Below are 24,646 nucleotides of genomic sequence, written 5' to 3'. Positions count from 1 at the left end.
AAAAGGTATCACCCTACTCTAAAATGGAGTCAGATTAGTGATCTAGAATATACAATGAGGAAGAGTGAAAGTGGGATGTCAAAAGATTGTGTAAGTTTTGATTTCCCAATTATGTTTATACTTCCATTTTATTTGATTCTATTTAGTTCTCTGAGTATGGCTAAAGGGCAGTGTTTGAAAGCAATGTGTAAAATTTTTGTCTTTTTTTTTAATCTTTATTGTTGAAAGTATTACAGATGTCCCCTTTTTTCCCCACTTATCCCTTTTAGTCTGCACCCACCCCTTGCCCCAGGCCTTCACCACATTTTCAATATGCTAAGATTGAAGGTCAATGGACTTTGGTGGTAGAGCACTTGTCCTTGGATTCTAACTTGAACACTAGACGAACTGCCTGGACTTCATGATTTGGTTCAATGGTATAAGAGGAATAGCAAGAGGCTCTTTGGTACGCCAGAATGAATATGGGCTTTGGGATAAGACAGGCCTGAATACCTATTCCAGGTTTTCTATTATTAGCTGCATAACTCTGGCATGCTCCCTGACCTGAGTGGGCTCCATGTGCAGCATTCATAAGAAGGAGAAAATGACAGCTAAGTTCAGGGTTGTGGCTAAATTTTTTTAAAAATCCACATAAAGGTCTCAACACAGTGCCTGTCCTATAGTATGAGCTCACTTACATCTTAAGTTCATAAGGTTGACGTGAAGGTCAAATAAAATTATGTATTAAATGAACGTACATTGTAAACTTTAAGTCATTCTAGACATATTACTTTATTACAGAATATCAAGTGTTATAAATATGTGCTTGTTATATAATCGTGTTTAAAGGAAATTATATATTTAAAGCACTGTTAGTGATTGTTTTTTAGTTTATCTAGGTTATTCCAGTGTCAGTTTCCCATTGTCACGATAGCAAATTGCTACACACTTATGGGATTAAAACAACCCAGGATGCTGAACCGGTTTGGCTCAGTGGATAGAGCATTGGCCTGGGGACTCAGGGGTCCCAGGTTCGATTCCGGTCAAGGGCATGTACCTTGGTTGAGGCCACATCCCCACTGGGGGGCATGAAGGAGGCAGCTGATTGATCTCTCTCATTGATGTTTCTGGCTCTCTATCCCTCTCCCTTCTTCTCTGTAAAAAAATCAATAAAATATATTTAAAAAAAACAACCCAGGTTTATTCTCTCATAGTTCTAGAGGTCAGCTGTCTAAATTCAAGATTGCATTCTCTCTGGAGGCTTTTATTTCCTTGCTTTTGCAGCTTCTGTTGGCTGCCTGGCTTCCTCAGCTTGCGGCCCATCCTGCATTACTGTAACCTCTTGCTTCCATTGTCACATATCCTGTTAGTCACTCTGACTTCCTACTTCCTTGTGATCATAGCAGGACCATCCAGATAGTCCAGGATAATCTCTTATCTCAAGGTCCTTATCTTGATCACACTTGCAAAGTGCCTTTGAAGGTTACATTCACAGGTTCTGGAAACTAGAACATATTTCAGGCGATGTTTTTCAGCTTTCCATATCCCATGACAATAGAAAAAGGGAAACACAATTTCTGAATAATCTATTTTTTTCAGAGAACTGCTGGAAAGGATTTTGTGATTTGTTTTACTGATATCATCATTGGCATCAACACAGTGACATGTATTAAGCATCTGCCAAACACTTTAATAGTTCGTCATAACAGCAACCCTCTGAGGTAGATTCTGTTAATATTTTTCTCATTCTAGATGAAGAAACTGAAGATCACATGGTATTAAAGCTAGGAATTTACCAAACCCAGGCTGACTGTGGCTGTACACCTACCAATGGGCTCTTAGCCTCCCTTGTTTACTAAAATAACCAGTAAAAATGATTAACTCAGCAACTGCAATGCTTCTAATGATCTACAATTTCCTCAAGGATGCAGCTAATAAGAATATGGAAAAATAATTCACAGGATACCTTAAATATCTTTTCTTTGAAGCTAGGACAGTTCAACGAAAGCCTAAAGCGCTCAGGTGGTCCCCCAGCCTTGGGAAATACTTACCTGTTCATGCCCATAGTATGCTGCAATGTGCAATGGGGTGAAGAAAACCGCATCCTGAACATTGACATTAGCTCCATGCTGCAGCAGCACATCAACAGCCTGGAAAAGAAAGAGAGCTCAGGAGCTTTATTTGGGGAATCTGCCCATGGAAGTTCATTTTACAATCACCATACATTCTTCTTCAGGAATCTTGAAACACATTTTTCTTCTAACTCACTTCTCCAAAACCTCCAAAGGCTTGTTTTTGCCTAGAAAATAAAGACCAAACCCTTTATATGGCATTCAAGGTCCTCTCAATCTGATGGTGTCTTATTTAGTTATTTTCCATTTCTCGCCTTCATAAACCCAATTGTATAATCAAACTGTATTTGTTTTCTGCTCCTTCTGAGTCTTTGTTCATATTACTTCCTCAGCCAGGAATTCTCTTCTGTCCAATCTACAGATGTTTACACTCAAGCTAAATGCCATCTCCTCTAAAATTTCTTTGATTTCACTTGCTTCCTCCCAACTGACTTGTCTTTCTCTCAAATCTTATATAACTTTTTTTCATGCCATTTAGAAAATTTTAAGAATTTATATAATGCCTTATCACCCTTACTAAAGAGAAAGTGTTTTAGGGGTAAAGTATATATCAGATTCATCTTTATAATCCTACCCTAGCACATGGCCATGCAAATATTAATCATTCACTAAGCATTTGTTAAATGAATGAATGAATGAATGAATGAGCAAGTGAAAAACACTACCAGTATCTGTTGTCAAGGTGTCTTTCTAAAAAGCTATAGGTCACCAACAAACTTTCAGGTTTCTTCTATTCCCAAGACTCATTTCTAACTCTATCTTCTCTGAAAAAATAATTGGAATAATTTTCTTAAGATGTGTTCATTTTAATTGTGGATTTTCCTAATGCACTGTTTATTCTTCAGTTGGCCAAATAATATACATTTGGGAAATTTCAAAATTCTATTAGACTGAAAAGACAAATCAGGAAGATGGGATCTAAGAGCTCAAAGGACTTACCCTCTAACAGGTTTTCTGTTTCTATAAACAAACTGCTTCCTAAGTCAGGTTTCCTTGCCTATTAAAATCACAGCCCCACAGAACTAGAGGGGACCATGGACATTATATGTCAAACCCCTATGTTTTAAAGAGGAAGAAACTGAGCAGCCAAGGAATTAGGAGCCAAGGAATCAGGAAATTTCTCAAACTGCCAACAAGGAAGTGAATCTTTAGTCACTTGCCTCAAGCTTTGTTTCTGAGTGTTCCACAGTTTTAAATAGCTCATTTATGCCCTCACCAGTTTGGCTCAGTGGATAGAGGGTTGGCCTGCAGACTAAAGGGTCCCAGGTTCGATTCTGGTCAAGGGCACATGCCCAGGTTGTGGGCTTGATCCCTGGTGGGTGGTGTGCAGGGAGGCAGCCAATCAATGGTTCTCTCTCATCATTGATGTTTCTCTCTCTCTCCTCTCTCTTCCTCTCTGAAATCAATAAAATATATTTTTAAAAAATAGCTCATTCATTAATCATATATTTATTCCTGTATCAAACAAAATTTATTGAGCTAAAATTGTTTTTTTACACGATTATCCTCATAGATTATTCAATCCCCGGGATAGTATTAGAACTGATTACTATTGCCAAAGAAGGGATAAGGAATTCTTGTTGGATCATCTAAAATTTCTGGTGGGTCCCAAAATATAAGCAGGTGTCTACACTTCTATACATTTTCAGGGTAATGTTTTTGCTGATATTTGGATATTGGTGACTAATGATTAATAGAATACACAATGTGTAAAGTGAGTTGTTTTTCTATTACAAAATTAAGACCACAATTAACATTTATTGAGGACATATTATGTGTCAGACCCTGAACTAAGTGCATAAATAGTACCTGGAGTATCCTTTAACTGTTCTACCCCCAAACACAGAAAGACAGGTGCTGCTATTTCATTCTAAAGGTGAAGAAACTGAGCCTTATGAAGACTAGGTAACTTATGAGGTCATATAGCAGTAAGGGCCAGAACTGGGATTCAAATCTAGGTCTATTTGACTTCAAAGTTTCTTTTCATCAAGCCCCTCCTGTGACCTTGATCTCATTAACACTAACCTTTAAGTAGATGAACTGACTCAGATAAGAGGAAGCATTCTGTCAGTTAGAAGCACTATAGATTCAGCTCGAAAATGAATGCCAGAGCCTTTTGTATCATGCGCTTGTATCTTAGACTTCACATGCCTGTAAATTCAATCTCAGGAACCTTTAAAAGAGGTCACTAACGATCAAGGTAAATGAAGCTTTTTATAAATTCTCTTATTTTAAATATAGCATAAAATAGACAGCATGATATTTTATTGCAAAAAAGAATCTCGAATGTTAACATTATAGAGCCAAATTCTTAGGCAGGGTTCCAGAACTAACTTTCATTCTAATGGATAACAGCTCTTAGGCTTCAATAAATAGTCCAAAGCAATTTTTTTTTCTTTCTAAATTTGTACTTATTCAGTCATTCAGAAAGTTAATCTTTAGCTGAATGTTTATTAATTATGAAGTGTTGACTTTCTGAGAAACTGTCAAAATGTAAGCTTTAATGAAACCATACAGTCATTATTGTATGCTTTACTGAGTTTATTTTAAAATGTAAGGAAATATTTAACCATTGAGAGTAATGCATATTGGAGTTATTTGAATAATTTCATGTTACTTATGAGTAGAATACATTTATTGATTTTTATGATTTTTGGAATCATTATGGCTATCTCCCAGAAATCTTATTGGAATATAATATAACTAGAGGCCCATTGCACGAACATTCGCGCAATGGGCCTCCTTCCCCTGGCTGCCGGCACCAGTTTTCCTCTGGCACCCAGGACCTAGGCCTTTGGTCCAGCTGCAACGGAGAAGCCAAGCCTCGAGGCTAGGCTTCTCCGTTCTGGCCACAGCAGTGAGGCTAGGCTTCTTTGCTCTGGTTGCAGTGAGGCTTGGCTTCTCCGCTCTGGCTGCAGCAGAGAATCTTCGCTCAGGCCAGAGCCTTCAGTCTTTACTTAGCACCTGCATATGCAAATTAACTCACCATCTTTGTTGGGTTAATTTGCATACTCATCCTGATTGGCTGGTGGGTGTAGCGGAGTGATGACCAATTTACATATTTCTCTTTTATTAGTGTAGACGTGATGTACAAATATACCTATCATGCGATTAAGACAAATGCACTCATATTAACACTTAGGTTGGAAAATGTATATATAAAATAATTTTATTCATGCTTCCCTTACCTTAAAAAGTTAAAGGAAGTTTCCAGAACCTTAAAAAGTTGGTAAATAAACTTCACTGTCTACTATATGAAACCACATGAAGTTACAGACGGAATCTCCTTTATTTGCCATTATGCTAAGTATGTGGTAGACATTCAAATAACTATTGAATTGGACTGTATTTCTAGTAAAAAAAATGGAATGTATATCTACCATTAGTCATAAGGGAATTTAATCATTAAAAATTAGGAACTAATTATGTGGTAGAAATTTTAAATAATACAATTCAACAGATGTATATTGATCATCTACTTTACATTAACCTTTAGCAAACCCCAACTGGCAGGACCTGTGATTGGAATCTTAAAATAAATGATCTCATTAAGATTTCTGTAGGGCATAAAATTCCTGTTGCCTTACAATTTTTAAGAAAGTACATAGTTTTTATTTTTGTTCCTCAAAAACAAGATTGTTACCATCATAAATAGCTAGTTATTAATATTAGTAATAGGAAGAAAGCAAACGGGAGGCCAGACATTATAAACATGGTCATCTGGGAGATTCACCAAGAAGCTGCAACTTCATTCTCCACAGGGAACCACCAGTCCATTCCCTGCAAATCACTGGGGGAACGGAATGGATGCATGTGCAGTAAATTCAGGGTCACATAGGAAGGTGCTTACTTGCCTGTCAGTCTAGCCTGGGGAACCATGGATTGGCTGGGGGAGTGGGAGTGGGGGGTGGAACCAATGCAAGCATATAAAATTCTGAAGGATTCATTAGTAAAACTCCCAGTCAAAATCTGCAAGTCTTTTTCTTGATGTTTAGGCTTTTGTTTCTCACTTGCTCAGTACCTGCACTAATTTGCCATGTAGTTCTAGAAATTGCAAAGACCATGGCCATGTGGACCCCACAGGCAATAGACTACAGCTGGGAACACAAGCTAATCTAGCCAGATGCTGAACTGGACTGGACTTTAATATGGAGTGAAAAACTCTGGATAGTGGCTTTAATCTTAGCACTACTGACGACAAAATGGGACGTTTTCCATGGCCAGATAGAGGGAGATGGGACATTGGAGGGAAACTCCCCCAATGTTTCATCATCAATATAGCTTTCCACAATATCTCATATTCCCATGGCACTCCAAGAGCTCCATTTCCACCAATAACAGGTGGGAACACCAAGGAACCTCACCGATAGCAAAACTACTAGCAAAACTGTAATCTAGAAACAATTCTTATCACAGAAAGGCTATCTTTATTAAAATATATATATTATTGATTTCAGAGAGGAAGGGAGATAGAAACATCAATGATGAGAGAGAATCATTGATCAGCTTTCTCCTGCACACCCTGCACTGAAGATCGAGCCCACAACCTCGGCATGTGCCCTGACTAGGAATCAAACCATGACCTACTGGTTCATAGGTCGATGCTCAACCACTGAACAATACCAGCAGGGTCAGAGGCTTCTTAATAATCTTTAAACTCCTTAAGGAAATGAACTGTATAATGGTTATATTTGTATAACTAACACATATATCAGTATTATTATTATTAAGAATCAAGATTCAAATATAGGTTAGTAACTTGGTACCTTTTACTGATGGAAAGATAAGCACCATAAAATACCTCCCATGAAGTGGTTGTTTTATGAGCACAGAAAATGGATCAGAGCTCTTTATTTTGATAGTAGGGGAATTACTACATAAACTATCCTTTATAGATATTTTTATTTACTAGTTGACTCCCAAAAAGATCCAAGTGGAGTCCCTTTGAGTTCCAGGTTGTAACTTCAACACTTATTGTACATCCTGCTCCTCTTCCTGGAAAGCCTCCCTTCTCTTTGTCAGCCACACACCCAGTCTGAAGGCCACGCTCAGTTCCCATGTTCTCCATGAGAGCCTTCTGCAAATACTTTACCATATTGAGCATTTCTTTCTCTGAATGCTTATATTACTTATCTTTACACTTTAATTATTCCATTAATTATCACTGGGGGTAAATCACTATTATATACAATTTTAAACTTTTTCTTTTCACATTCTAAAACTGTCTCAATGAAGTATAAGAAGCTTTGACTCCAGGTTAAATAATTTTTTACCAGAGGCACTGAAATTTAATCCTCCTAACTGAAATAGCCAGAAGTTATTATTTAAAATTTCAGGGATTCTAAAAGTAATGCTTGTAAGCGTAAAGACCCCCACTGTTCTTTTTGCTGAATTTTTTTTTCTACAGTATGATTTTAGCTTTTTTGATTTGGTCCCTTGTAGCTCTCCCTCTATACTTCATTTTATGAAAGTCATTGTAATTGATGAAGAAGGATAAAAAATGACCATATCAAGAGAAACTAAATGTCCCAAGAAAGAGAAAATAAAATAAATTATCAATGAAATAAAATGGCAATCAATCTTAGTAAAAATTGCCAAAATTAAATACAGTGTCTTATGCCTGTATATATATTTTGAAATTAAATTTTTCTTTGCTTTCAGGGTTATCTCATTCCCTTTGTGCTTATACCATTGTTTTCCTTAGTGGAAAATCTGTATTGGCAAAGTTTTAGAGGAAAATGTTTTCTAAAATGTATGCCTCATGAATCCAAAATGATCCCAAAGACATTAATATGAAACTTGCTTTAGATTTGATATTTTCCAGTTCTAACATTCAATAACCAGTTTTCAATTATGTCCCCTCAAACTATTGCTGTCTCACCTAATCTTTACCATTTTCTTTTAAGAGTAATATACACTTTCTGTCCCCTTTTCCTCACCACCTATTCATTTTCCAGCTCACCTCAATCTGGCTTCAGACTTCACCACTTCAGGGAAATGTGTCTGAAAAATGACATCAAAAGCCTCCTAATAGCCCATTCCAATGGGCACTTCTTAGTCTTTTCCTTATGTTAATATTTCTCCAGCATCTGTTCCTATTTGTCTGTTCCTTAATATTCTGTTTTTTCTTAGATTGACTGATATCATGTTCTTTGCATTTGCTCTCTACCTCCATAGTGGTGCCTCTTTCTCTGTTTATCTCTTAAGTGTTTATGTTGCGCTTTCCACACTGACACCTGTTTCCTTTTGATCCCCATTGTCTGCTCAAATTCCCTTGTATTTAAGTTACTTCATGCAAAGCACTTAGCACAGTGCTTGGTACATAATAGTAAGTGTTCAGTAAGTGGAAGCTCTGAGATATCTTGAGCTATACATTTTCTGACTATTACCGCTACTACTATTTTGAGAGCACACATGTGTGCACGCACATACACACATGCACACACTTGCCTCTCCAGTTGCATGTGTTTTCCCAGATTTCCTCCAACACAGGGCCTACCTTCTTTGGCAATTGATAATACTCTTATGTATTTTCTCTATTTCCCAATCACCTTTACCCTAGGTTGATATAGTTCCCTGCATTAACCTCATCTTTACTACTTGCCTTTTTGATTCTTATAAAGATGAATAAGACATTAGAAAGCAAAGGGAACAAATATTTCTTGAATGTGTGCTATGAGAATATCTAAATAAGCACATCTTTCTCATTTAATGCTCACAATCATCTTATGGAATTGTTATCAATAACCCTATTTTGAAAATAAGAACAATAAAGTCCCAAATTATTCCAAACAATAAAGTTCCTGTAAGGATATGGAACTTTGTATTCAAATATTTAATTAGAGCTATGTCAGATTTTTAAAAAAAGTCATTACAAAAATATTCAGCTAATGTTATAAGTGAAAAACTCTGTAACTACAAGAGAGAGCGTTCTCATCTAACATTTGTAATGGGTATCAAGGAGTATATATATATATATGAAATTATATATATATATATATATATATATATATATATATGAAATTCTACTGAAATTAGAGCATAATGTCAAAAGAAGTACTTATTAAATCTAAAAATGCTACCATCTGAAATTCTTTCTAAGTAATATACACCTTTGATACAAATGGATAAGCAATCATTGGTATCTTTAATTGGCACAGCTTTTGATAGTCATTTAGAAACTTGAAAATTATTTTCACATCTTGATTAAGGGAGTGGCCCCAACTGAAACTTTATTCTAAAGTTTATCCTCAAGTCTATGGAAGTCCAAAGAATCATCCTACTCCATGCTGTTTTTATTCTTGTGTTATTGAGGCCAACTAGCAATTCCTTGCCTTGCCATGTCAAATAGTCCTGTAGAGGATATAGCTCTTGGTTGATATTACTTTTCAAGAATTTTCAAAAATGACCACACAGGCAACATTACCAGTAAGAATGATCCTGACTATATAATTGTTCATAGTTGACTGAAAAAAAAATGAAGTTAAAACTTATTCTAAGTAGAAGTTGTACATTATGGATCTGGAAGAGTCTTATATACTATTAAAAATTTAGCCTTCTTTCTAAAATTTTAGTTTATAGGAAGTCACAGAGAGATTTTAAGTAGGAGTAAAGTATGTTCTGATTTGCATCTTAAAAAGATCCTTCTAGTAATAATATAGCAAATGGATTGTGGAGGGAGCAAGAATGGAAGCAGGGTAATCATGTCACAGGTTCTGCAGTAAATTAAGAAGAGAGATAAGGCTAAAATGAGTTGAGGTAGTGGTAGTGGCCTGGAGAGAGAGAATGTATTTTAGAGTTATTAAGATGGTAGAATCATGTGACTCAGCATGTGGGAGACCTGGTGATGGAGGGTAGATAAGAAGTTATCAACAGATGATGACTGTAGAAGAGGAAGCCTATAAAGGTAGATGAGTGTGAAGATAAAACTTTCTCTCCTTTATGATTTTAGGAAGTAAGAACATTATCTAAAGTTTCTGTTTCTCAAATTAATTACTTGCAAGAGCAAGTTTCTTCCAATTCCCCTTGGCCATTCATTGCATTCTTATCAGACACCACAAGCTGTTTCAGTTGGGGCCACTCCCTTAATCAAGATGTGAAAATAATTTACAAGTTCCTAAATGACTATCAAAAACTGTGCCAATTAAAGATACCAATGATTGCTTATCCATTTGTATCAAAGGTGTATATTACTTAGAAAGAATTTCAGATGGTAGCATTTTTAGATTTAATAAGTACTTCTTTTGACATTATGCTCTAATTTCAGTAGAATTTTATATATATATAATCACTTCTTAATACCCATTACAAATGTTAGATGAGAACGCTCTCTCTTGTAGTTACAGAGTTTTTCACTTATAACATTAGCTGAATATTTTTGTAATGACTTTTAAAAAAATCTGACATAGCTCTAATTAAATATTTGAATATAAAAACCTATTGGAAAATAGTTTCTTCAGGCTGTCACAGAAATGAGGTTCTCTTCTGTGATTTTCCTCATATTATTTCAGGTTAAAATTAAATTTGGCCTGAAAATTACTCAGAAAATGATTCCACAAGATAATATTATCAAAGGAATTAAAGGGAAGTTCCATATTCTTAAGTTGTAAAAATAAAACTTAGGTATATATTAATTTACATATACATAATAAAGGAATTCCATCAATTAAATACATTTATCACTTTTTAGGAAATGATGAGAACATAAGTGGAAAGCTAATGGATGAAGAAGAGTGATAAGAAGGCTGGAGATAAATGTGGTATTATTTTATAGAGGTAATAATTGAAGACAGGAGATAGCATTACTTCTGCAAGGTAAGAGGAGTTACTTGTGGGATATTTACAGCTAGAAAATGGTAAACAAAGGAGCCAGCAAAAGAAAGAGAAGAGTCATCTATGAAGAAAAATGAGAACAAAGAAATGCCTGTTAAGGAAGCCAATGGAAGACATATTTTTTAAAGATAAGATGGGCAAAATTTTATGAGCCTTCCAGCTAATCATCACCTTACAGTGCTATTTTCTTCTTTATATATCTTTTTTTTTTTTTTTACAGAATTTCCTTATGCGAGGGTCTTATTTTTAAATCCCTGGCTGAGAAAACAGGCTTCAAATGCTCACCATGTTATGAAAACATCATGTTCTATGCATTTGAAAAGTCACATTTTTTTTCTTATGAGATTTATTTATATAGTTTTCCAAAGATCTAACATTTTTCACTATATTGTAATTGTAGAGGTTTGAAAATTGGAGTACAAGTTAGGCTCCCTCTCACTGATGTTCCTCCCCAAACTGGATATCATAATCAAAGAGAAGAACAAATATCACCTGACAACCAGCTTCCTCAGGACTTCTGTTCACCAACTCAAGTCACCTGTTAACTACTTCCCGCTGGTGAACTACTTCCATTTTCTCCAAAGAAACCCTTCTGCCAAAGCATTTTGAAAACAAGTGATTTGCCTCCTTGTGAAAAATCAACTTCGAAATAATACTTTGAAAGTGAGTTGGAGTCAACTTATAGAACGTAAGAAAAAACACATACATATTTTTGTCTCTTAGATGAGACTAATAATAAACCTCCTAAAAACTATATCAATGCTCAATTAATTTTCAGCAGCTGGAATTTAAAAACAAAAAAAAAAATACATCAACAGTTAAGTGTCAGGTCAAGGGTTAGTCCTGTTACAAGCACATATATGAAATATATAGTACTCCCTCTTTTGAGCTTCCTCATTAAATAAGCCAGAAAACTTACTATTTGGTGAACCACAAAATACTACATTACTTTATTTTTGAATATAAAAATATGGGTAATCAACTGTGTCCCACAGGCTCTTTATTTAAAAATATATCGAAAATGTTGGTCTGCAAGAACTTCAAATAAGTAACACAATTACATTAGTAAATCCACAGTTGTAAAAATGTTTTAACTAATTATAAAACACTATGCATTGGCAGTTATAGAGATCAATTACAGGTAATTTTCTTTCTAGAGAAGGCATTTATTAAAATGAAGAACACACATCATCTAATCAGAGACCTATTATCAGGACAGAAAACAGTGGACATACTAGTAATGGTGGTTAATGCACTAACCATCCCATTGGTCGTGCTAAACAAAGATATATTTATGGTGGCTAAAAGTAGGAGTCTGCAATAAAAATAATAAGAAGTACAGCATCAATTCTGCCCAAGCAGTTTTGGCTTCAGAAAAATAAAGAGCCAAGGAACAATTCTGGATGGGACTCAAGTTCTGAATCCCATCATACGGCTAGCAAATGGTATAACCTGGATACAAAAAATCCCTGGCAAGCAGATTCCAGAACCCAGATGCCTAACCACTAAGCATACTATACTGTTATAGCCCAAACCATTGCTCTAAGATCCAAGCTTTCCAATCATTTCAAGCAGTTTTACATTTTGTTTGTTTTCAAACTTATTGAATGAACTCCGTGGATGCTTTCCCTTGGTCCTTGAGATTACTTCAGCCCCACTCGATGACACCTTTTAAGAGACCTTATGCCAGGGGATCCAGCTAACACACCCTGAGATTCCTGGCTTAAAGATACTGCAAGACAATAGATGTTTACTGTTTTAAGCCACAGAGTTTTAGGGTAAATTTTTGTTATGCAGCAATAGTTAGCTAATATACTATTATACCTCTCAATTCACTACTAATGTAGAAATGACATCTACATTAAAATAGTTAACTACTTCCCACTTGTGGGAAGAGGACATCAGCAAATACTTTTGAGTACCTATGTATTCTAAGCACTGTGCTAGGTACTGGGGGTCAAAAGCATTAATTGCTAAAAGGCACTGAAACATGAAGTGGAATAAACAAAACAAAATAACTGTGATATAAGGTAAATATGGATTTAATGGAGATAATGTGGCGGCTAACAGAATAAAGGAGGTATCAATGATAAATTCTGTTTGGAGAAGATACAGAAAACTATAGAGGGGGATACAAACTTGGGATTTGAAGTAGGAAGAAAGGAAAGATCAATCAGTTCATTCATTCCTCAAACATATTTGATCATCGAACAGTACCAAGCACAGAACATATACTTGCCAAGTTCTACCAGTTTTTTTGTTTTTTTGTTTGTTTTTTGTTAATCCTCACCCGAGGATATTTTCCCATTGACTTTTAGAGAAAGTGGAAGGGAGGGGAGAGATAAAGAAAGAAAAATATCGATGTGAGAGAGACACGTCTATTGCTTGCCTCCCGCTTGCGCCCGACCAGGGCCAGGGGTTGAGCCTACAACCAAGGTATGTGCCCTTGACTAAAATCAAACCCGGGACCCTTCAGTCTGATGCTCTACCCTCTGAGCAAAACCAACGAGGGCAGTTTCTCCACTTTTTAAAAGCTACTTCGTCTAATGAAATCTTTTTAGACCTCTAGGCTCATTGAACTAATTATCAAGACAAGTGATTTAATATCCTTTAGAGTCACATTGAGGCTTGTAAAAAGAATGTATTACAAATACCCTCCCTAGAATGACTGAATCAAATCTCTAGATACTACAAATGTGTATTTTTAAAAAGTTCCTTGTTAATTTCCTCTTGCATCCACGATGGAGTAACAGGGGCAAGTCTGGAAAAGCCAAGGATAAAGAGTTAATATATGTAAGTGGCTTAGTAGTAGTACTAAATAAAATTCTTACTACCATTGCTGCTATCATTATTATTTCTTCTTCTCTTTAGCTGATTAACATCTACTTGGGTCCTTAAATTATAAGCCAAATTTCTGAGAGATTCTCTCTGAGCATTCATGAATATGGACTATTTCTTCAATAGGTATTAATTTCTACTATATGCCAGGCAGGCTCTGTGCTAGAAACAGGATATTATAAAGCCTGTATTTTTATTGAGCTTATAACTTAGCTCAGAAGGTAGACAATAAAGTAAATAAATGATAAACTATGTTATATAGTGATCAATACTTGAGAAATATAAAGGGAGGAAGAGATTAGAGAGTTCCAGATATTTGATGTTTTAATTTAATTGAGATGATTTGGAAAGACCTTATTGAGAAAACTACATTCAAACCAGGACTTCAAGAAAGGTAGGGAACTAAGCTATTCAGTTATTAAGGAAGAACTGTCTAAATAGAAGAGCAGTCCTAAGGCCCTGAGGCAGGGGCATGGCTAGTATGTTTGGGGAACTTAAGGTTAAGGGTGAAGAAGAAGAATGAGAAGTACATTTGGAGAGGAAATAAGTACTTTTTCTCTCTGAAGGATACAGGAAGCCTTTGGAGCAGAGGAGTGGCATGATCTGATACACATTTTAAAAGGCTCACACAGGCTGCCCTGTCAGAAGAACAGGCTGAGGGAAAAGGGCGGAAGAATGGAGACCAAATTACTCTCTTTTAGACATAGCACCATGTTGGCCTTCGTAGCTTTTATCACAGTGGCAATTTTAGGCTTGCTTGTTTGAGTATTTGTCTATCTTTACCACCAGATCATAAGCTCCACAAGGCTAGGAATTGTATATAATATTACTCACCATTAAACTACTATTGTCGAACACAGATCTTGGAAACCCATTAGTTCCTCATTTGCAGAATGTTGAATAAAAGAAAACATGAATGTATATTGTTACATATTTCAATTTTTGAAAATAGATTGCAAGCTCCTAGATTACATTAAAAGCTATATTTTATACTTTCAATTTCTACCACAGCTAGCCCATGTTCTTTTGTATATGTGCTCAATAAACATTTATTAACTTAATTTGCTCTTCCCTAGTCACTTTTTTACATCTTCTATACTCTAAATTTCCCTGAAGAAAAATATGTAGAAATTGCTAGAAAGTCAAGATGAGCTTCAAAAAGTCTAAACCTAAAGAGGGTACAAGATCTCTTAAAGTTTACATATTGCCAGAAACTATGAAACACACAAGGGAGAACCAATGATGGATTTTTTTCCTTGTCTTTTGGGAAATAAGACTTGATAATAGAAGTTTATTTATAATCATAGCTGCAAAATTGCCTCAGGAGAACAATAATAATGGGGCAAGCAATCTTGTTTTCTTTTGGATTTAATTTTTTTAAAAGCTAAAATTCAGTCATATTTATCAAATATACATTGACAGAACCAAAGCTACAGTACTTACCAAATCAAGTCTCAGTCCAGTTTACTAACAGTGTAATATAAAAATGTAGGAGTTAATTATTTGACTGAAATATGCAACAATAATACATTTTCTGCTTGGAAATACTTGATAAATTTTAAATACACAAAGATATGTTATTTATTTACATCATATTTTTAAAATAACTTTTAAATGTTTGCTGGTCTGAAAATGTATGTTTTTAAGCACTAGGCTTAGGAAAGTATTTAATTAAACAAGAACAATAATGGAATCCTCAATGTCTCTGATTACTTTTTCTTCTCAAAAGACACCTTTATTTGTAAAATTGCCAGTATGAGCCCTCTTTCACTAGGAGCCACATTCCCATTACTAAATCAAAACAAAACCTAATTTCTTTCCATGAATAATTTGTATGTAAATCATGGAGCACATGCAGCATTAATATAGTATAGAGATTCCAATGAATTGTGTCTCCTTTTCATAAATATCCTTTAATATGCTTGTGTTTTGGTCACAATTAGTGGAAGTTTAGTAAAAGGAAACTTGTGATTGTGAATAAGCAATGAGGTAGAGACTTAAAACACAAATTTCAAATTGCTTTCTCTTCCTTTGCTCTATTTCTCAAGTGCAAACTGTGAATGACCCAAATAATTTTCTTAACAGCCAGAAAAATATAACATACAGCTTAAGACTCTGTGTAGTATCATCATTATTATTTAACTAAAGGCATATCCCCATTCTAATCAAATTAAGAAAAACAGACAATTATACAAATACTAGAGGCACAGTGCATGGAATTCATGCATGGTGGGGGGGGTCCCTTCAGCCCAGCCTGCACCCTCTCTAATCCGGGACCCCTTGAGGGATGTCTGACTGTCGGACATCCCTCTCACAATCTGGGACTGCTGGCTCCTAACTGCTCACCTGCCTGCCTGCCTGATCACCCCTAACTGCCTCTGCCTGCCGGCCTGATTGCCCCTAAATGCCCCCCCATCAGCCTGATCACCCCTAACTGCCTCTGCCTGCCGGCCTGATCGCCCCTAACTGGCCCCCCCATGCCGGCCCGGTTTCCCCTAACTGTGCCCCTGCCAACCTAGTCACCCCCAACTGTCCCCCTGCCAGCCTGGTCTCCCCAACTGCCACCCCCTCTGGCCTGGTTGCCCCTTACTGCCTTCCCTTCTGGCCAGGTCGCCCCCAAATGCCCTCCCCACAGGGCTGGTCACCCCAACTGCCCCCTCTGCTGGCCTGGTCACCCCATGCAGCCTGCTATTCAGTCATTTGGTCGTCCCTCACTAACCCCCCTGCTGGCCTTGTCGACCCATGCAGCCTGCTGTTTGGTCGTTACTGTTACTGTGATGGTGTCCCAAACAATTTGCATATTCCTCTATTATTAGTATAGATACATAAATTTTCTGTTCTCAGTCTTTCACTTAATTTTGATTTCAATTATTTTCTTTCTTTTTTTAATTAACTCTTTATTGTTCAGATTTTACAGTTTTTCCTCTTTTCCCCCCATATCTCTCCTCCACCCACTTCCCACCCCATCCTCTGCCCTTATCCCCCAACACTGTCCTCATCCATAGGTGTACGATTTTTGTCCAGTCTCTTCCCGCACCCCCCACACCCCTTTCCCCCCGAGAATTGTCAGTCCACTCCCTTTCTATGCCCCTGATTCTATTATATTCACCAATTTATTCTGTTCATCAGATTTTTTATTCACTTGGTTTTTAGATTCACTTGTTGATAGATGTGTATTTGTTGTTCATAATTTTTATCTTTACTTTTGTCTTCTTCTTCCTCTTCTTAAAGAACACCTTTCAGCATTTCATATAATACTGGTTTGGTGGTGATGAACTCCTTTAGCTTTTTCTTATCTGTGAAGCTCTTTATCTGACCTTCAATTCTGAATGATAGCTTTGCTGGGTAGAGTAATCTTGGTTGTAGGTTCTTGCTATTCATCACTTTGAATATTTCTTGCCACTCCCTTCTGGCCTGCATGGTTTCTGTTGAGAAATCAGCTGACAATCGTATGGGTACTCCCTTGTAGGTAACTAACTGTTTTCCTCTTGCTGCTTTTAAGATTCTCTCTTTGTCTTTTGCTCTTGGCATTTTAATTATGATGTGTCTTGGTGTGGTCCTCTTTGGATTCCTTTTGTTTGGGGTTCTCTGCGCTTCCTGGACTTGTAAGTCTATTTCTTTCACCAGGTAGGGGAAGTTTTCTGTCATTATTTCTTCAAATAGGTTTTCGATATCTTGCTCTCCCTCTTCTCCTGGCACCCTCATATTTCAGATATTGGTACACTTGAAGTTGTCCCAGAGGCTCCATACACTATCTTCATATTTTTGGATTCTCTTTTCTTTTTGCTTTTCCGGTTGGGTGTTTTTTGCTTCTTCGTATTTCAAATCTTTGACTTGATTCTTGCGATCCTCTAGTCTGCCGTTGGATCTCTGTATAATATTTTTTATTTCAGTCAGTGTATGCTTAATTTCTAGTTGGTCCTTTTTCATATCCTTGAGGGTCTCACTAGATTTCTTGAGGATCACTAAATTTATCAGCGGTTTCTAGAAAATTCTTGAAAAACCTTATAACCGTGGTTTTGAACTCTATATCCAGTAGTTTGCTTTCCTCCATTTCTGTCATTTGTGACCTGTTTCTTTGTCTCCACATTTTGGCTGCTTCCCTGTGTTGATAGAGTGGCTTTGTGTGCTAGGTGTCCTATAGGGCCCAGTGGCTCAGCCTCCCCAGTTACCTGAGGTGTATACTCTTGGTTCACCCCTTTGTGGGCTTTGTGCACAGTTTTGTTGTAGTTAAGTTTTGATTGTTGTTGGTATCAGTGGGAGGAATTAACCTCAAGGCCAATTGGCTGTGAGATTCAGCTGTGACTATGGTGGGAGAACTTCTGTGCTGAAGACACCCTTGTGGGGCAAGACTTGCTTCAGTGGAGCTTTGGTGCTCTCTGAGTCTGCCCCCTTATGGAACTGAGGAGTTGTAATCTGGATGGTCCCACTCTGACCACTGGGTATACTGGCTCTTGGATCTCTAAGGAGGTGCTAATTTAGCCTCAGCCTGAGGCTACCCGGCAGGAGCTACAGAGAGATCTGCAGATTCTTCTTTGTTTGAGATTTGGAGGTGCCCAGATGAGGCCCAGCTGTGAAGCAATGCAAGCTGCTATGGGGCCTTGGGCCTTCTTTTGGATGTTCTGGGTCTCTCTGACCCAGCTGCAGTTTGTTAGGTAATTTTGGGTTGCAAAGGGCCAGGCCATTCATATGCAAAAGCCTCTGCGCACAGCTTGGGTGGGGTGTGGTCTCAGGGAATCAACAGGGTGGAGCTAACAGCTATGGCTGATCCTCAGCCCTGCCCTAAGAGGCCCTGGGTCTCAGTGTCCCATGGTAATCGCTGCAAGCACCTCTGAGAGAAAGCCACCCTCGAGTTCTGCCCGATGCCAGACAGTCCAGTTTCTCCCCGTATGAGTCTACGTCTCCAGAGACTCGCCTGGAACTGGAGTTCAGGGCAGTCGGGAGCTTGAGACTCCCTCCCGATTGAAAAAGACAACCGCGTTCTCAGTTGCCAGCCCTTTCCGCGTGCGCCTCTGTACCTTTGCACTTTACTTCTGCATCTCCTCTGAGTCTCAGTGTGCTTTTCTCTTTCCTTCTAGTTGTAGAATTTCCACTCAGCCAGCCTTCCTGTGGTTCTGGATGATGTCCGTTTTGTCTTTTAGTTGTATTTTTGAAGTGGTTGTGCGAGGCAGCAATTTTAGGTGTTTACCTATGCCGCTATCTTGGGTTCTCCTCAATTATTTTCTTGCTAAGAACATTTTCAACAATATTTAAGAAGTTATATAGGAAGTAGGATCAACATCACAGTGTGCAACATATACATTCACACAGTACCCCATATTAAGAATAGCCCCATGTTTGTTTTAATGCTCTACTATTACTTTCTTGAAATTATCCCATTTTTTAAAAATTAAGGAGGTCCATTTTTTTTTTTTCATTGAGATCTGCAAATTATGTAGCCAGTTCAGGTACAAAGTAAACTGAGCAGACCAATAATATAAAAGTTCTGAACAAAGAAGGAAGTAATAGGTGGAACTATAATTTTTTACGTTTGAGGACGGGAGTGGAAACAAATGATATAGCAACAAATAAGATATAAACAAAAAAGTGACTCTTTATTGCAAATTTTTTAAACAAAATTTTCTGTTACTTAGTTAAAAGTAATATTTTCAGTGCCAAAGAAAATGAGGTCCTAATCAGAATTAATAAAGAAAACATTTATCTTGAAAACTTTTGAAAACATTTTTCTTGCTTTTTAAATTCCTTTGAAATATACCCTTAACATTCTAGCCTTTCACCAAAGACAAATGAAAAATAAAAGATAACAGGAAGTATAATTTTCAAAAGATTTATCTTATCAATGAGGAATCTTGGGAGGAAAAAAAAAGCCAAATTTAGAAGTGGAAATATGGAAGAATAAACATAAACAATGGACTTTCTCCTGTTAGCTTCCCTGAGGTAATCATTCTAAAGGTGCTTAGTGGTTTAACATCGAACTATGAACCAGGAGGTCACAGTTTGATTCCCAGTCAGGGCACATGCCTGGGGTTGCAGGCTCCCTCCCCTTACACCCTCAGTCTTTTGGGTCAGATAGCCTGGTTTAGAATTTGATACTTAAAAGTTAATCTCTTTGATCCTCAGTTTCTTCATTAATATACTTTATATGATGATTAAATGAGACTCAATTTCTTTATCAATACATTTATGTGAGGATTAAATAAGATAGTATGATAATAAGCAAAAGAGCTGACTAAAGCAAATCCTTTATAAATGTTCATTTCCTCAGCTTTTGGGTTAGAACATTACCCTATAAAAAGAGAGAGAAAGAAGACTCCTACAAGGAGAGAGCAAGTACTGAGATGGCAAAGGATACAAATCATGCCTGGTTCCATGTCTGAAAGCAAGGCAAGTCTAGCTCTGAGGGGGCAACCCTACAGTCTGAATCCATGGTGGAAGCCCAGTAGTTGGGAGTCTTGAGTGTACTGCTATAGTCCAGTAGGCAAATGACTATCCTCTGGGGAATCAGTTAAGATTATTAAGCTCTCCAGGTTGAGGGAGAAGTTTGACAAGATGAAGATAGGAATGGAAGAGCTTAAACAGAAAGCCAGGCCTGGGAATTGCTGTGAGGAAATTATGCCTCCAGACAAATCCAAATTGAGTCTTCCATTCATTCATTTGTAAGTGCCTAATGCTGCAATTTTCAACTGTTGTGCACAAGAATTTTGAAAACATCTAATACCTGACTGTTTAGTCAGGAACACTGACCTTTTTTTCCCTTAGATTGTCAAATAAAAAAATGAAAACAGCCAACACAAAAATAGCCATCTAGTGTGAATAAGTCAAAATGATACCTTTTTCTTTCATCAGATTGGAAAGAAACATAATATATATTTTGGTGTGCTGCAGTATATTATTAATTAGTTTATGTGTGCCATGAGATGGAAAAGGTTGAAAATCATGGCAAGCATAGAAGATAAAGATTCCTGGTCCTGTGTTTAATGAGTTTATTTTCCAGGGTGAAAGACAAATTAATATATAATCCTATATAATAAAAGCCTAATATGCTAAGTGTCCAGTCATCCAGTCGGCTGTTCAACCAATCAAAGCATAATATGCTAATGATATGCTAAGGCCACTCAACTGCTCACTATGATGTGCACTGACCATCAGGGGGCAGACAGCTGACTGGTAACCAGTCGCTATGGTGTGCACTGACCACCAGGGAGCAGACTCTCTGACAGGTAGGTTAGTTTGCTGCTGGGGTCCAGACAATCGGGACTGAGCGAGACAGGCCGGACATGCCCTGGAGCCCTCCCGTGGTCCCTCCCCAGCTGGCCAACCTCCCGCATCCCTCCCCAGCCCTGATAGTACACCGGTGGGGTCCCTCGGCTTGGCCTGTGGCCTCCTAAAATCCGGGACCCCTCAGGGGATGTCAGAGAGCTGGTTTTGGCCTGATCCTGCAGGCCAGGATGAGGGACCCCACTGGGGCACCAGGCCTCTAGTGTCAATATACTAAAAGAGGTATACTAGAGATAAACCTGGCATCGTGGGGCAAGGATGAGGTACTGGATGGGGGGTGGAGGAGCAACTTCCCCAAAGAGAAATGCTTGGATTAAACTGTGCCTTGAAGGCTGCACAGAAGCTATCCAAAATAAAGGTGAAAGAAGTACCAAATATACAAATATTAGAAGAATACCAGGCTCCAGAGTCCAGGTCACTAAAATATTCTCAATTGCATAGTAAGGGACCAGGTAAAATGTGGGTGAGGCTGTTAAATATGTCTTCTTGGGTTTGGATTGCTCCTAAAAAAACACAACCCTGAGTCTTCTCAGAAGAGCTTAGCAGGCCCAATGAGATGAACTAGGAAGGCAGAGGCAAAGGAAACAACAAAACTAAAAGGACAGCTACCAAATGGGAGATAATATTTACAGACCATATATCTGATAAGGGGCTTATATCTAAAATATATAAGGAACTAACACAACTCAATAGCAAAAAGAAAAAATTAATTTAAAATGGGCAAGGAATGTGAATATACATTTTTCCAAATAGGCACACAAATGACAACAGGTATATGAAAGATGCTCAACGTCACTAATAACATGGAAACACAAATCAAAACCACAGTGCCATATTACCTCATGCCTCTCAGTATGGCTATGATCAAAAGTCAAAATATAGGTGTTGGTAATTGTGTGAAGAAAAGGTAACCCTTGTACACTGTGGAAATGTGAATTGGTACAGCAATTATGTCAAACAGTCTAGATCAGTGGTTCTCAACCTTCCTAATGCCGCAACCCTTTAATACAGTTCCTTATGTTGTGGTGACCCCCAATTTCATTGTTACAAATTGAATATAATTAAAGCATAGTGATTAATCACAAAAACAATATATAATTATATATGTGTTTTCCGATGGTCTTAGGCAACCCCTGTGAAAGAGTCATTTGACCCCCAAAGGGGTCGAGACCCACAGGTTGAGAACTGCTGGTCAAGATGTTTCTCAAAAAATTAAAAGTGAAACTACCATATGATCCAGCAATCCTACTTCAGGGTATATCCAAAGGAAATAAAGTCAATGTCTCAAATTGATACCTGTCCTCCCACCTGCATTGCAGCATTATTAACAATAGCCAAAATATGGAAAAAACCCAGATGCCCACTGACAGATGAATGGATAAAGAAAATGTGAGAGAAGTACATATTTTAATATCATATTTATATTATTGTATAGTATAATATGTATGTGTAATATATTAATTATAAATAACATAATGAATATCACATAATATTATAATATGATGTATTATAACATACTAGAGGCCTGTGTACAAAAATTCATGCACTGGGGGGGGGTCCCTCAGCCTGGCCTCTCACAGTCTGGGAGCCCTCAGGAAATGTCCTACTGATGGCTTAGGCCCACTCCCCATAGGGAGCGGGCCCAAGCTGCAGTCTGGCCTGCCTCTGCAGGAGGCAACCAGGCCAATCAGGGGAAGGCATTGCCCCCATCACCCTGCTGCTGCTGCCACTGCCACTGCCAGCTGCCATGGCTGCCTGCCCTAGGCCCTCGCTCTATCCAGTCTAATTAGCATATTACCCTTTTATTAGCATAGATAATATACATTATATATATATGAAAGCCTAAGCAACCGAATGACTGAGCGACCAGTTGACTGGTTGCTACAATGCACACTGACCACCAGGGGGCAGAAACTCAACACGGGAGCTGCCCCCTGGTGATCAGTGTGCTCCCACAGTGGGAGCACCGCTCAGCTGACTGACCCGTCCCTGTGGCCCACCAGCCGAGTGGCAGCCACTCACTCCATCAGTAGTCCTGCAGGTCCAATCTCTGGAGAACGGGCCAGGCACTGGCAGACCTGCACCACCATCAAGATCCCATGATCCCTACAGCGGCCGACAGCTTCCTGGAAGTTGGCCTCAGGCACTGTGGCTGCTTCCCCTCCCTAGACACTCCGCATTGAAGAAACGATATAAAAGTGGCACCAGGTGGCTCCCAACAACTGGCGTGAATGTCAGCAGGACAGATACGGATCCCAGGCCAGCAAGGGCGTCCCACTGCCCACCTGGAGGACTGATGATCGTGTCCCGCCCACCACCCCCCTCCTTGGGATGCCCCTCTCCCGATCACAACTGACTGGGTGCGAGCCCACAGCAGGCCCAGTGGAGCCGGGATGAGCAGGAGCAGCAGGTGGCATTGGACTGCAGGTTTCTGCCTGATCCCAGCAGGCCACCCCAAGGGACCTCACCCATGCACAAATTCATGCACCGGGCCTCTAGTTAGAATAAAATAGAATGTTATATAGAATGCAATATAGCAGTCAGCCTTAAAAAATACCAAAATCCTGCCATTTGCAACAACTTGGAATAATCCTGGAAGACATTATTTAAGTGAAATAAGGCAGCCACAGAAGTTCAAGTACTATATGGTTCCTTTTCTTTGATGTATCTAAAGTAGTCAAATTTTTATAAGCACAAAATACAATAGTGGTTGCCAGGGGCTAGTGGGTAGGATAAATGGAGAGTTTTTGTTCAATGGGTATAAAGTTTCAGTTATGCTAAATAAATTCTACAAACCTGTTGTACAACATAGTGCTTATGGATAACAATATGATATTGTGAACCTCAAAATTTATTAAGAGGATCAATCTGATGTTAAGTGTTCTTAACACAAAGCAAAGTGAATTTTATAGTCATATTTTTAACAATGCTCCTGTATACATTTCCATACAAATCCACAATCACACTTGCAAATTTATGCTAAATAAAGAAAACAGGACCCTCATATATCAATAGTAGTCACACTATAATCCTCTTTAGTCACATTCATTTCTCACAAAATATACAAAATAAATCCTGTTATTATCTTTATGTTAGAAAAAAAATTAAGGTTAGAGCTAAAGCAATCACCACTTAAGGCCAACAAGGTAATAAATAGCAAAACAGAGATTTAAATCTAAATTTGCCTCCAGAGCAAACCTATACTTTTAATTAATAGATATACTGACTCATGACTGGTGTCTATTAAAAACTGAGATAGGAATTATGAATAAACATGCTCAATTCTATTCCAAGATCTTAATGGAAGAATGTTCTTTACTAGAGTTAGGGCACCAGAGCTTTGGCCTTCAGATTTTATACCTCTATGTTCTTCTCCAGGCACTCTCCTGACTTTCACTTTGCCCTATAGCAAACCATCTATGTGCTTCAACCTTTAGCTCTAATACTAAAGTGATAATTCTGTAATTCCCTTCAAGGAGTTTCTATCAGGAACAGTAACTAACATTGGCTGAAGGTCAGGTATGAGTTGCGTTTAAAGAAAACAGACAGCTGAGATTCTGATATAGCTATTTAAATACACTATGAAA

The 24,646-nt window shown here is 37.9% G+C and overlaps 1 protein-coding gene across 1 annotated transcript in view; it reads right to left on the bottom strand.

The window, feature by feature from the left end:
* LOC102425104 (serine/threonine-protein kinase TNNI3K) overlaps positions 1-24,646 on the bottom strand; it is a 285,729-nt gene that overhangs the window by 204,973 nt on the left and 56,110 nt on the right. The window contains exon 7 of the mRNA XM_023751739.1: positions 2,031-2,129. Coding sequence (XP_023607507.1) covers positions 2,031-2,129 — 99 coding nt within the window. The remainder of the gene's footprint in view (positions 1-2,030; positions 2,130-24,646) is intronic.

The sequence above is a fragment of the Myotis lucifugus genome, unplaced genomic scaffold (genome assembly GCF_000147115.1).
Source record: "Myotis lucifugus unplaced genomic scaffold, Myoluc2.0 scaffold_25, whole genome shotgun sequence".
NCBI lineage: Eukaryota > Metazoa > Chordata > Mammalia > Chiroptera > Vespertilionidae > Myotis > Myotis lucifugus.
This window is presented reverse-complemented; position numbering and strand designations above follow the sequence as displayed.